Genomic DNA, 15,000 nt, shown 5'->3' with positions numbered 1-15,000 from the left:
TGAGTATGGAGGTCAGTTCGTTGTTATCTGGGACATTATGACTGATGACAGGACGACATAAACTGTACCTGAGAAAGTATACACCCTCTAGTTATCAGAGTCACATGGAATTGTTATGCAATTTAAATGTTTGATATTGAAATTGTTTGTTAGGAGATTAAATGTAATTTTAGCTTCCAAATGAGAGATTTGGGTTTTCATAAGGAAAGTGCCCTGCTTGATCAGTGGCCCACCCCTGTGAAGAGGCGGGGTTATAAACGATGAAACACATCCTTCCCCCCTCTCCACTATATAAGCCTTTGACGAAAAGATAACCAGGTTGTTCCAGTACGTGAGGTCTGCAGCCTCTACGTTAGAAGGACACACATGTCAAGTAAGCCAACCTCGGCGTGAGCTTTGATGGCGAATGGTATGAACTTTGAGCTTATTCACTACAGAAGTGATACTTCCTAGCCGTTGAGTTAGCAGCGGCCGCTGTAGACGGGGGCTAGGAAAGGACGGACGACGGATCCAGTCTAACAGACGGACGAAGATACCACCACGTATCCAATTTACCACCAGAGACATTCTTAAGAGTTTACAGGAAGATCTGTTGGCCAACCCGGCCAGCATCTACGACCAATCTACCGAAGCGCAGCTCAGAGTAAATATTTATTGCATTTTCCTTTTCCAAATGGGCGGTAATTTAGAATGCATAAGATAATGTATTTACGATAGCCTAGCTGCTGTTTCTCTGTTCCTAAATCTTCCCGCTCTTTCATTCAAGCCCAACCCCCTTTCCTTTGTGTAACCATGTTCCGTCCACCGGGACGTTTTCTGTATGACATCATTTGTAATTCTGTGTGATTAGTTTAGGTATTTAGTAAATAAATAATTAAACCCAATTTTGTATTGCTGATTCAACTTGTTAGCCAGGGTTCGTGAAGATAGCCAAGAATTTACAACTTTCATTATGAGACTGAAAATAAGATAAGGGTTAATATTGACTGCTATCGATGTAAATATTACTAAGTATTTTAAGAGTTTATTCGGAAGATAACAGCTCTATAAACGTTCTTCCGTGGTGCCCCGACTTTCTAGTTAATTACATTTACATGATTAGCTTAATCAGGTAATATTAATTACAGAGAAATCATTTTATAAGTTAGCATGTCATATCACTTAATCCGGCATAGCCAAAGACACGACAAAAGAAAATGGAGAAGGGAAACTATTTACAGAGCATTGTAGGAACTATCTTCCTTTACCATTGTAGGAACTATCTTCCTTTACCATTATAGGAAGTATCTTCCTTTACCATTATAGGAAGTATCTTCCTTTACCATTATAGGAAGTATCTTCCTTTACCATAATAGGAAGTATCTTCCTTTACCATTATAGGAAGTATCTTCCTTTAGAAAAGTGTTGTGCTGATTAGAACAATGTAAAAAGGAGTGGGACGCATTGGGGGGTCTAATAGTGCCCTTTCAATGGAACTATTTGTCATTATTAGTTCACAATGACACAATGCCCTTTCAATGGAACTATCTGTCATTATTAGTTCACAATAACACAACGCCCTTTCAATGGAACTATCTGTCATTATTAGTTCACAACTACACAATGCCCTTTCAATGGAACTATCTGTCATTATTAGTTCACAACTACACAATGCCCTTTCAATGGAACTATCTGTCATTATTAGTTCACAACTACACAACGCCCTTTCAATGGAACTATCTGTCATTATTAGTTCACAACTACACAATGCCCTTTCAATGGAACTATCTGTCATTATTAGTTCACAACTACACAACGCCCTTTCAATGGAACTATCTGTCATTATTAGTTCACAACTACACAATGCCCTTTCAATGGAACTATCTGTCATTATTAGTTCACAACTACACAACGCCCTTTCAATGGAACTATCTGTCATTATTAGTTCACAACTACACAATGCCCTTTCAATGGAACTATCTGTCATTATTAGTTCACAATGACACAATGCCCTTTCAATGGAACTATCTGTCATTATTAGTTCACAATGACACAATGCCCTTTCAATGGAACTATCTGTCATTATTAGTTCACAATGACACAATGCCCTTTCAATGGAACTATCTGTCATTATTAGTTCACAACTACACAACGCCCTTTCAATGGAACTATCTGTCATTATTAGTTCACAATGACACAATGCCCTTTCAATGGAACTATCTGTCATTATTAGTTCACAACTACACAACGCCCTTTCAATGGAACTATCTGTCATTATTAGTTCACAACTACACAACGCCCTTTCAATGGAACTATCTGTCATTATTAGTTCACAACTACACAACGCCCTTTCAATGGAACTATCTGTCATTATTAGTTCACAATGACACAACGCCCTTTCAATGGAACTATCTGTCATTATTAGTTCACAACTACACAATGCCCTTTCAATGGAACTATCTGTCATTATTAGTTCACAATGACACAATGCTCTTTCAATGGAACTATCTGTCATTATTAGTTCACAACTACACAATGCCCTTTCAATGGAACTATCTGTCATTATTAGTTCACAATGACACAATGCCCTTTCAATGGAACTATCTGTCATTATTAGTTCACAATGACACAATGCCCTTTCAATGGAACTATCTGTCATTATTAGTTCACAACTACACAACGCCCTTTCAATGGAACTATCTGTCATTATTAGTTCACAACTACACAACGCCCTTTCAATGGAACTATCTGTCATTATTAGTTCACAACTACACAACGCCCTTTCAATGGAACTATCTGTCATTATTAGTTCACAACTACACAATGCCCTTTCAATGGAACTATCTGTCATTATTAGTTCACAATGACACAATGCCCTTTCAATGGAACTATCTGTCATTATTAGTTCACAATGACACAATGCCCTTTCAATGGAACTATCTGTCATTATTAGTTCACAACTACACAATGCCCTTTCAATGGAACTATCTGTCATTATTAGTTCACAACTACACAATGCCCTTTCAATGGAACTATCTGTCATTATTAGTTCACAATGACACAATGCCCTTTCAATGGAACTATCTGTCATTATTAGTTCACAATGACACAATGCCCTTTCAATGGAACTATCTGTCATTATTAGTTCACAATGACACAATGCCCTTTCAATGGAACTATCTGTCATTATTAGTTCACAATGACACAATGCCCTTTCAATGGAACTATCTGTCATTATTAGTTCACAATGGCACAATGTACTTTCAATGGAACTATCTGTCATTATTAGTTCACAATGACACAATGCCCTTTCAATGGAACTATCTGTCATTATTAGTTCACAATGACACAATGCCCTTTCAATGGAACTATCTGTCATTATTAGTTCACAACTACACAATGCCCTTTCAATGGAACTATCTGTCATTATTAGTTCACAATGACACAATGCCCTTTCAATGGAACTATCTGTCATTATTAGTTCACAATGACACAATGTACTTTCAATGGAACTATCTGTCATTATTAGTTCACAATGACACAATGCCCTTTCAATGGAACTATCTGTCATTATTAGTTCACAATGACACAATGCCCTTTCAATGGAACTATCTGTCATTATTAGTTCACAACTACACAACGCCCTTTCAATGGAACTATCTGTCATTATTAGTTCACAACTACACAATGCCCTTTCAATGGAACTATCTGTCATTATTAGTTCACAATGACACAATGCCCTTTCAATGGAACTATCTGTCATTATTAGTTCACAATGACACAATGCCCTTTCAATGGAACTATCTGTCATTATTAGTTCACAATGACACAATGCCCTTTCAATGGAACTATCTGTCATTATTAGTTCACAACTACACAACGCCCTTTCAATGGAACTATCTGTCATTATTAGTTCACAATGACACAATGCCCTTTCAATGGAACTATCTGTCATTATTAGTTCACAACTACACAACGCCCTTTCAATGGAACTATCTGTCATTATTAGTTCACAACTACACAACGCCCTTTCAATGGAACTATCTGTCATTATTAGTTCACAACTACACAACGCCCTTTCAATGGAACTATCTGTCATTATTAGTTCACAATGACACAATGCCCTTTCAATGGAACTATCTGTCATTATTAGTTCACAACTACACAATGCCCTTTCAATGGAACTATCTGTCATTATTAGTTCACAATGACACAATGCCCTTTCAATGGAACTATCTGTCATTATTAGTTCACAACTACACAATGCCCTTTCAATGGAACTATCTGTCATTATTAGTTCACAATGACACAATGCCCTTTCAATGGAACTATCTGTCATTATTAGTTCACAATGACACAATGCCCTTTCAATGGAACTATCTGTCATTATTAGTTCACAACTACACAACGCCCTTTCAATGGAACTATCTGTCATTATTAGTTCACAACTACACAACGCCCTTTCAATGGAACTATCTGTCATTATTAGTTCACAACTACACAACGCCCTTTCAATGGAACTATCTGTCATTATTAGTTCACAACTACACAATGCCCTTTCAATGGAACTATCTGTCATTATTAGTTCACAATGACACAATGCCCTTTCAATGGAACTATCTGTCATTATTAGTTCACAATGACACAATGCCCTTTCAATGGAACTATCTGTCATTATTAGTTCACAACTACACAACGCCCTTTCAATGGAACTATCTGTCATTATTAGTTCACAACTACACAATGCCCTTTCAATGGAACTATCTGTCATTATTAGTTCACAATGACACAATGCCCTTTCAATGGAACTATCTGTCATTATTAGTTCACAATGACACAATGCCCTTTCAATGGAACTATCTGTCATTATTAGTTCACAATGACACAATGCCCTTTCAATGGAACTATCTGTCATTATTAGTTCACAATGACACAATGCCCTTTCAATGGAACTATCTGTCATTATTAGTTCACAATGGCACAATGTACTTTCAATGGAACTATCTGTCATTATTAGTTCACAATGACACAATGCCCTTTCAATGGAACTATCTGTCATTATTAGTTCACAATGACACAATGCCCTTTCAATGGAACTATCTGTCATTATTAGTTCACAACTACACAATGCCCTTTCAATGGAACTATCTGTCATTATTAGTTCACAATGACACAATGCCCTTTCAATGGAACTATCTGTCATTATTAGTTCACAATGACACAATGTACTTTCAATGGAACTATCTGTCATTATTAGTTCACAATGACACAATGCCCTTTCAATGGAACTATCTGTCATTATTAGTTCACAATGACACAATGCCCTTTCAATGGAACTATCTGTCATTATTAGTTCACAACTACACAATGCCCTTTCAATGGAACTATCTGTCATTATTAGTTCACAATGACACAATGCCCTTTCAATGGAACTATCTGTCATTATTAGTTCACAATGACACAATGCCCTTTCAATGGAACTATCTGTCATTATTAGTTCACAATGACACAATGCCCTTTCAATGGAAATATCTGTCCCTCTATTATTAAAGTCTTTCTCTTATCGTTTATAAAGGAAATCCACTTTAAAAGCCTTTCACATAATGAGGCCTGCTTCTGTAGGAGCGTCGGAAATGAAATTATATTCAAAGATAATCGTTATTGTTTAAAAGGCTACAAAACAGATCGATTGGTCTATGTGAACAGTCTACAATCCCAATCAGTTAGAAAAAAGAACAGAATCATCCTCGTGTTCCTCTGAAGTTTTCAAGATGCTGTGTTGTACGAGTGCTAGCGTGTTAGCGTGTTAGCATGCTAGTGTGTTAGGGTGCTAGCGTGTTAGCGTGCTACGGTGCTATACGCTACAGGCAGGCCATCTTTCCATGTGATTTCATCCTATGTGGTTGCATTCAACAGAGTGTCAGTAGGCAGGCAGAATGAATCAGTGCTGCATGGCCCTAGCTGTTAGGTCCTGGGGGCCTCCAACTGCTGTCTCTACACAGCACCCAGATGGTGCCTTTATATAACCACAACACACATTATATCTAGGACATGTCTTCACCGAGGCCTCACTTCACACCGGAACCATGACGTGATGAGGCAAATCTGACAGGGCGCTCAGATCCCTACGTAGTGCACTAGTTTTGAGCAGAGTTATGTCTGAAATGACAACCTATTCCCTAAATAGTGCACTAGATGGGGAATAGGGTGAAATTTCAGACGAAGCAATCCTGAATTGTCAGAGAAGAGACACAGAGTAATCTAACTTCCAATGTCATGACATTTTCTCCCTCGTCCAACGAGACCTAATATAGCGTAGCAAATTCGGGGGGGGGGGGGGGGGGGGGGGGGGGGTCGCCCCGACCATGACTCAGACCCCGGTCCATCGACAGCCAAGCCAGCACCTTACCGTTACGTCAAGAGGTCTGAACCTCTTGATGAGGTTGTTGTGATGAGGTGACTAGGTGTTGGGTTAAGGTGACTAGGTGTTGGGTTGAGGTGACTAGGTGTTGGGTTGAGGTGACTAGGTTTTGGGTTGAGGTGACTAGGTGTTGGGTTAAGGTGACTAGGTTGTTGTGATGAGGTGACTAGGTGTTGGGTTAAGGTGACTAGGTGTTGGTTAAGGTGACTAGGTGTTGGGTTGAGGTGACTAGGTGTTGGGTTGAGGTGACTAGGTGTTGGGTTGAGGTGACTAGGTGTTGGGTTGAGGTGACTAGGTGTTGGGTTAAGGTGGCTAGGTGTTGGGTTGGGTTGAGGTGACTAGGTGTTGGGTTGAGGTGACTAGGTGTTGTGTTAAGGTGACTAGGTGTTGGGTTAAGGTGGCTAGGTGTTGGGTTAAGGTGACAAGGTGTTGGGTTAAGGTGACTAGGTGTTGGGTTGGGTTGAGGTGACTAGGTGTTGGGTTGAGGTGACTAGGTGTTGGGTTAAGGTGACTAGGTGTTGGGTTAAGGTGACAAGGTGTTGGGTTAAGGTGACTAGGTGTTGAGGTGACTAGGTGTTGGGTTGAGGTGGCTAGGTGTTGGGTGTTGGGTTGAGGTGACTAAGTGTTGAGGTGACTAGGTGTTGGGTTAAGGTGGCTAGGTGTTGGGTTGAGGTGACTAGGTGTTGGGTTGAGGTGACTAGGTGTTGGGTTAAGGTGGCTAGGTGTTGGGTTGAGGTGACTAGGTGTTGTGTTAAGGTGGCTCAGTGTTGGGTTAAGGTGACTAGGTGTTGGGTTAAGGTGGCTAGGTGTTGGGTTAAGGTGACTAGGTGTTGGGTTAAGGTTGCTAGGTGTTGGGTTAAGGTGGCTAGGTGTTGGGTTAAGGTTGCTCCATTACCCCGTTCCTTCGGGAGAGCCTGTCCCTACACTTCTCTATTGCAAGTCCCTCACGTCGACACACCTCTCTGATGGCCCCCCGGACACCATCCCACTTCTGACACCAATGTAACAAAATGGGGACTGTCGTAACAATGGAACTCCAGTAGGCTCTTTGGTACCACATGCACTTACACTCAGAGGACAGTTTATTAGGTACACCCATCTACAACCGGGTCGGACCCCCCCACACACTTTGCCTCCAGAACACCGTACATTTTTTGGGGCATGGATTCTACAAGGTGTCAGAAACGTACCACAGGGATGTTGGTCCATGCTGACGTGATGGCATCAGGAAGTTGCTGCTGATTGGACGGCGGTACGTTCATGCTGCCAACAGCCCCGTTCCATCTCATCCCAAAGAGGCTCTGTTGGGTTTGGTCAGCAGTAATGTTCAATCGTTGCTCAACTGGTATCAAGGGACCTAACGTGTGCCAGGAAAACATTCCCCGCAAGAGCTGCTGCTTCTTGTTTTTATCTGATAGGAGTGGAACCCAGAGTGGTCGTCTGCTGCAATAGCCAATCTGTGACAAGGATTGACGTGTTGTGCGCTTTCGAGATGACATTCTGCACCACTGTTGTTCTGAGCCGTTATTTGTCTGTTTGTGGCCCACCTGTTAGCTTGCACCATTCTTTCCATTCTCATTCAACGTCTCATCAACAAGCTGTTTTCACCCACAGTATTGCTGCTGATTGGATGTTTTTTATTGGTCGCACCATTCTCTGTAAACCCTAGACACTGTCGTGTGTGAAGAGGAGAGCAGCCGTTAATGAGACAGCAGATCCAGGGCACCTGACACCGACGATCATACAACGCTTATAGTCTTGGATGTTACCCATTCTAACATCCAATCAAACAGTAACTGAATGTCGCAATGCCTGTCTGCCTGCTGTATATAGCAAGCCACAGCCAAATGACTCACTTTCTATAGGAGCAATCCATTTTCATGAACAGGGTGGTGTACCTAATAAACTGGCCAGTGAGTGTATGTTAGTCTCATTAACACAGTAGAAGTGACAGTGTACAGGCTTTGGCTTCACTAACAGACTACAACATAACACATGGACTGACATGACAATGTATTCCATGGGTGGCCAAAGACCAAGGCCACGCCTCCAACAAGCCACACCTCCAGATTCTCTAATAGGCTAGGTTGTTTACTTAGAGAAGAACAATAGATGAGGTCACCAGACAGACAGACAGACAGACAGACAGACAGACAGACAGACAGACAGACAGACAGACAGACAGACAGACAGACAGACAGACAGACAGACAGACAGACAGACCCTTACTTGCTCCTATAAAACATTTATTTTGCCAACCAAGTCAATACAGTCAAACTCCTCAAACACTTCTGAAGGTGACTACATGAAACCATATGCAATCAGCTCTATATCACATTCCTACTTATGAAACTGTATTAGTAGGGAGAAGAGGCAAACAAAATACATGTTAGCAATCAGTGGGGAGCACATTTCAGAAAAGGAAATAGCAATTCAAATTGGTCCTTATGAGATGAACGTGTGACAACAACCATTTTTGTAAAGCTCATCTCAGCAGCCACAGAGAGACAAGATGGATACTTAAAATGCAGCTATGACACCCTGATAAATACTTTACCCATGCTCCTTTTCCATAACCGTACAACAACAACAACAACAATAACAAAGGAACCACCAGGAGCTCTGTCTCCTAATATATGCTATAGACAGACAGAGACTGATGCCTGTGTGTTAAAGTACACTACATTCTGAGGCCCTGAAGGAGTTGGGTTAGTTCTCCAGTGAGCCCCGTGGAGCCTTGCCTTGCCATTCCGCACAACGCCATGCTGCCACAGCTAGCAGATGGAGCCTAGCGCCGCCGGGAGGGAGGGAGGCAGCGAGGGAGGGAGGCAGCGAGGGAGGGAGGGCATTTAAGAGCACACACAAGTGGGGAGAGAGCTGGCGGGAGGGAGGGATTGAGAGGGAGAGAGCGGGAGAGGAAAGGAGGGAGGGAGAGTGGGAGACGGGAGGGAGGGATTGAGAGGGAGGGAGAGAGCGGGAGAGAGGAAAGGAGGGAGGGAGAGTGGGAGACGGGAGGGAGGGATTGAAAGGGAGGGAGAAGAGGGAGAGAGGAAAGGAGGGAGGGAGGGAGAGTGGGAGATGGGAGGGATTGATAGGGAGGGAGAGAGATGGAGAGAGGAAAGGAGGGAGGAAGACAGGAGGGAGGGATTGAGACGGAGAGAGAGAGCGGGAGAGTGTCAATGAGGGAGGGAGACAAGGAGAAAGGGAGAGAGGGAGAGAAGGAGTCTGTTGGGGAAGATTGATGGGTATATTTAAATGAACACGCCAAACTGACAGAAACCCAATGGAGAGAGACACCGACAGAGTAGACTTCTGATGTCAGGCTGCACACACACACACACACACACACACACACACACACACACACACACACACAGAGACACACACACACACACACACACACACACACACACACACACACACACACACACACACACACACACACACACACACACACACACACACACACACACACAGAGAGACACACACACACACTTACATACACACAAATAGACCTACACGCACACACACAAACCGCCATACACACATCAACTACAGAGAAATCACAACCGATGATTCCAACAATCTAACAGCCCTAGAATGAACATTAAACTACTGAATTCTGACAATCACAGAGTGGAGTCTTTAAAAGGGCTACCATTCTGCACAGGGTAACGTAGCCATAGAATAAACTGTCTTTAAAAGGGATACCATTCTGCAGAGGGTAACGTAGCCATAGAATAAACTGTCTTTAAAAGGGATACCATTCTGCAGAGGGTAACGTAGCCATAGAATAAACTGTCTTTAAAAGGGATACCATTCTGCACAGGGTAACGTAGCCATAGAATAAACTGTCTTTAAAAGGGCTACCATTCTGCACAGGGTAACGTAGCCATAGAATAAACTGTCTTTAAAAGGGCTACCATTCTGCACAGGGTAACGTAGCCATAGAATGAACTGTCTTTAAAAGGGCTACCATTCTGCACAGGGTAACGTAGCCATAGAATTAACTGTCTTTAAAAGGGCTACCATTCTGCACAGGGTAACGTAGCCATAGAATAAACTGTCTTTAAAAGGGCTACCATTCTGCACAGGGTAACGTAGCCATAGAATAAACTGTCTTTAAAAGGGCTACCATTCTGCACAGGGTAACGTAGCCATAGAATAAACTGTCTTTAAAAGGGCTACCATTCTGCACAGGGTAACGTAGCCATAGAATGAACTGTCTTTAAAAGGGCTACCATTCTGCACAGGGTAACGTAGCCATAGAATGAACTGTCTTTAAAAGGGCTACCATTCTGCACAGGGTAACGTAGCCATAGAATAAACTGTCTTTAAAAGGGATACCATTCTGCACAGGGTAACGTAGCCAAAGAATGAACTGTCTTTAAAAGGGCTACCATTCTGCACAGGGTAACGTAGCCATAGAATAAACTGTCTTTAAAAGGGATACCATTCTGCAGAGGGTAACGTAGCCATAGAATGAACTGTCTTTAAAAGGGCTACCATTCTGCACAGAGTAACGTAGCCATAGCAATACAGAATAGCCTTCCACACCAAGGATTCCCCTGTTCAGGAAATCCTCTCACTATCGACAACAAGCCTTGCTGTATGTGTGTGTGTGTGTGTGTGTGTGTGTGTGTGTGTGTGTGTGTGTGTGTGTGCACCTTGGTGAGAAGCAGTATTCCAACCACGCAGTACAGAACAGAACAGTACAGAGTTAGGTTAGCCCCGGGTCCCACGTGTCTTACCTAATTTGGGCAGGGAGTATTTGACTTTGAAGTAATCCTCATAGAACTGGAGGAGTCTCTTTGTGATGTGGAGAGCGTAGTCACCCGCTCCGCTCTGGATGGCGTTGGGCCTGGCATACAGCCGGATCTGGAGAAAGGAAGGAAGGGAGGGAGAGAAGGAGGGAGGAAGGAAGGAAGGAAGGAAGGAAGGAAGGAAGGAAGGAAGGAAGGAAGGAAGGAAAAAAGAATGAGAGGATGTGGGAAATAAAGCACTGGTTCAGTTCTGTCGTTCTACTGCTGTCTACACACACACACACACACACACACACACACACACACACACACACACACACGTTCCCTTTGGTCCACATTGTTTCATTAGTTTGTTAGTCCTCATGCAGCCTCACAGGGAATTCTGTTAAATGTCTGCTGCCACTCAGCTGATTTGAAGCTGCTGTGGTTGTCTCTGGAGCCCGCGGCAATTGAATGCTACGGCATTAGTGTCTGTGTGTGTGTGTGTGTGTGTGTGTGTGTGTGTGTGTGTGTGTGTGTGTGTGTGTGTGTGTGTGTGTGTGTGTGCATGCGTGAGTGTGTGTGTTTGTGTGTGTGTTTGTGAGTGCGTCCGAGCGTGTGTGCGTGAGTGTGTTTGTGAGTGCGTCCGAGCGTGTGTGCGTGTGTGCGTGAGTGTGTTTGTGTGTTTGTACTGTAAGTGTTTTGAACAAGCCTTTCAGGTAACATGTTCATCTAGACTCTTCAATAGGCCTGTAGGAGCCATGGTCATGTGGGTGGCAGGTTGGGACAGTAACCGAAACGTCGCTTGTTCGAATCCCCATGGAGGCTCTAAGTAGTTCTATGATGTTGATGTACTCTAATGGAGGCTCTAAGTAGTTCTATGTTGATGTTGATGTCATGGAGGCTCTAATTAGTTCTATGATGTTGATGTACTGTAATGGAGGCTCTAAGTAGTTCTATGTTGATGATGATGTCATGGAGGCTCTAAGTAGTTCTATGATGTTGATGTACTGTAATGGAGGCTCTAAGTAGTTCTATGTTGATGATGTCATGGAGGCTCTAAGTAGTTATATGATGATGATGTCATGGAGGCTCTAAGTAGTTCTATGTTGATGATGATGTCATGGAGGCTCTAAGTAGTTCTATGATGATGCTAATGTCATGGAGGCTCTAAGTAGTTCTATGATGATGCTAATGTCATGGAGGCTCTACATAGTTCTATGATGATGATGTCATGGAGGCTCTAAGTAGTTATATGATGATGCTAATGTTTTGGAGGCTCTAAGTAGTTCTATGATGATGATGTCATGGAGGCTCTAAGTAGTTCTATGATGATGATATCATGGAGGTTCTAAGTAGTTCTATGATGATGATGTCATGGAGGCTCTACGTAGTTCTATGATGATGATGTCATGGAGGCTCTAAGTAGTTCTATGATGATGATATCATGGAGGCTCTAAGTAGTTATGTCGACATACACATGCAGGAACAAAATATAGTTCTATGGTTCTATGTTGATGTTAATGTTAGCATCATCATCAACATAGAACCATAGAACTATATTTTGTTCCTGCATGTGTATGTCGACAGAGAGCGAGGGAGGGTAGAGAACAGCGAGGTGTCATTTTGTTTGACATGTATTTCCTGTGGTAAGAGTGATCGCTACTCTCAGCGTCGCCGGCGAGGAACAGGCTGATGCATGGTGCCGTTGATGTGGACATCCATCCACACGAGCACACGCATGCAAACACACACATACACACATACCCCCCCCACCACCACCACACACACACACACACACACCGCATACACACACTGAATGGATGGTCTTACCAGTCTACACTATAGTGAGACAGAGAGTCACAGTGCTAGAGGGGAAAACAGCCTGACTGTGATGAACACACACTGAGTAATGTGGTGTTTCTCTTGTATGGTAAACAAGAGGACAATCCATCAATTCCTGTCACTGCAGTAAACAGGCGCATGTATCATAGAGTACAGTAGTAACCATCACACCACCCACAGGGCTGAGTGATTATAACCATCACACCACCCACAGGGCTGAGTGATTATAACATGTATTATAGAGTACAGTAGTAACCATCATACCACCCACAGGGCTGAGTGATTATAACATGTATTATAGAGTACAGTAGTAACCATCATACCACCCACTGGGCTGAGTGATTATAACATGTATTATAGAGTACAGTAGTAACCATCATACCACCCACAGGGCTGAGTGATTATAACATGTATTATAGAGTACAGTAGTAACCATCATACCACCCACAGGGCTGAGTGATTATAACATGTATTATAGAGTACAGTAGTAACCATCACACCACCCACAGGGCTGAGTGATTATAACCATCACACCACCCACAGGGCTGAGTGATTATAACATGTATCATAGAGTACAGTAGTAACCATCACACCACTAACTGGGCTGAGTGATTATAACATGTATTATAGAGTACAGTAGTAACCATCACACCACCCACAGGGCTGAGTGATTATAACCATCACACCACCCACAGGGCTGAGTGATTATAACATGTATTATAGAGTACAGTAGTAACCATCATACCACCCACAGGGCTGAGTGATTATAACATGTATTATAGAGTACAGTAGTAACCATCATACCACCCACAGGGCTGAGTGATTATAACCATCATACCACCCACAGGGCTGAGTGATTATAACCATCACACCACCCACAGGGCTGAGTGATTATAACATGTATTATAGAGTACAGTAGTAACCATCATACCACCCACAGGGCTGAGTGATTATAACATGTATTATAGAGTACAGTAGTAACCATCATACCACCCACAGGGCTGAGTGATTATAACCATCACACCACCCACAGGGCTGAGTGATTATAACATGTATTATAGAGTACAGTAGTAACCATCATACCACCCACAGGGCTGAGTGATTATAACCATCACACCACCCACAGGGCTGAGTGATTATAACCATCACACCACCCACAGGGCTGAGTGATTATAACATGTATTATAGAGTACAGTAGTAACCATCACACCACCTACAGGGCTGAGTAATTATAACCATCACACCACCCACAGGGCTGAGTGATTATAACCATCACACCACCCACAGGGCTGAGTGATTATAACATGTATTATAGAGTACAGTAGTAACCATCACACCACCCACAGGGCTGAGTGATTATAACATGTATTATAGAGTACAGTAGTAACCATCACACCACCCACAGGGCTGAGTGATTATAACATGTATTATAGAGTACAGTAGTAACCATCATACCACCCACAGGGCTGAGTGATTATAACATGTATCATAGAGTACAGTAGTAACCATCATACCACCCACAGGGCTGAGTGATTATAACCATCACACCACCCACAGGGCTGAGTGATTATAACATGTATTATAGAGTACAGTAGTAACCATCACACCACCCACAGGGCTGAGTAATTATAACCATCACACCACCCACAGGGTTGAGTGATTATAACATGTATTATAGAGTACAGTAGTAACCATCATACCACCCACAGGGCTGAGTGATTATAACATGTATTATAGAGTACAGTAGTAGCCATCACACCACCCACAGGGCTGAGTGATTATAACCATCACACCACCCACAGGGCTGAGTGATTATAACATGTATTATAGAGTACAGTAGTAACCATCATACCACCCACAGGGCTGAGTGATTATAACATGTATTATAGAGTACAGTAGTAACCATCATACCACCCACAGGGCTGAGTGATTATAACATGTATTATAGAGTACAGTAGTAACCATCATACCACCCACAGGGCTGAGTGATTATAACCATCACACCACCCACAG

General features: G+C 42.5%; 1 protein-coding gene across 2 annotated transcripts in view; it reads right to left on the bottom strand.

The window, feature by feature from the left end:
• Positions 1–15,000, bottom strand: part of LOC115189734 (thyrotropin-releasing hormone-degrading ectoenzyme) — a 350,721-nt gene that overhangs the window by 289,614 nt on the left and 46,107 nt on the right. For both annotated transcript variants that reach the window (XM_029748274.1, XM_029748275.1), the window contains exon 3: positions 11,152–11,278. In XM_029748274.1, the coding sequence (XP_029604134.1) occupies positions 11,152–11,278 (127 nt within the window). The remainder of the gene's footprint in view (positions 1–11,151; positions 11,279–15,000) is intronic.

Source organism: Salmo trutta, unplaced genomic scaffold (assembly GCF_901001165.1).
Source record: "Salmo trutta unplaced genomic scaffold, fSalTru1.1, whole genome shotgun sequence".
In the NCBI taxonomy this organism is placed as follows: domain Eukaryota; kingdom Metazoa; phylum Chordata; class Actinopteri; order Salmoniformes; family Salmonidae; genus Salmo; species Salmo trutta.
The sequence above is the reverse complement of the archived record's forward strand: the minus strand, read 5'-3'. Positions and strand labels throughout refer to the sequence as shown.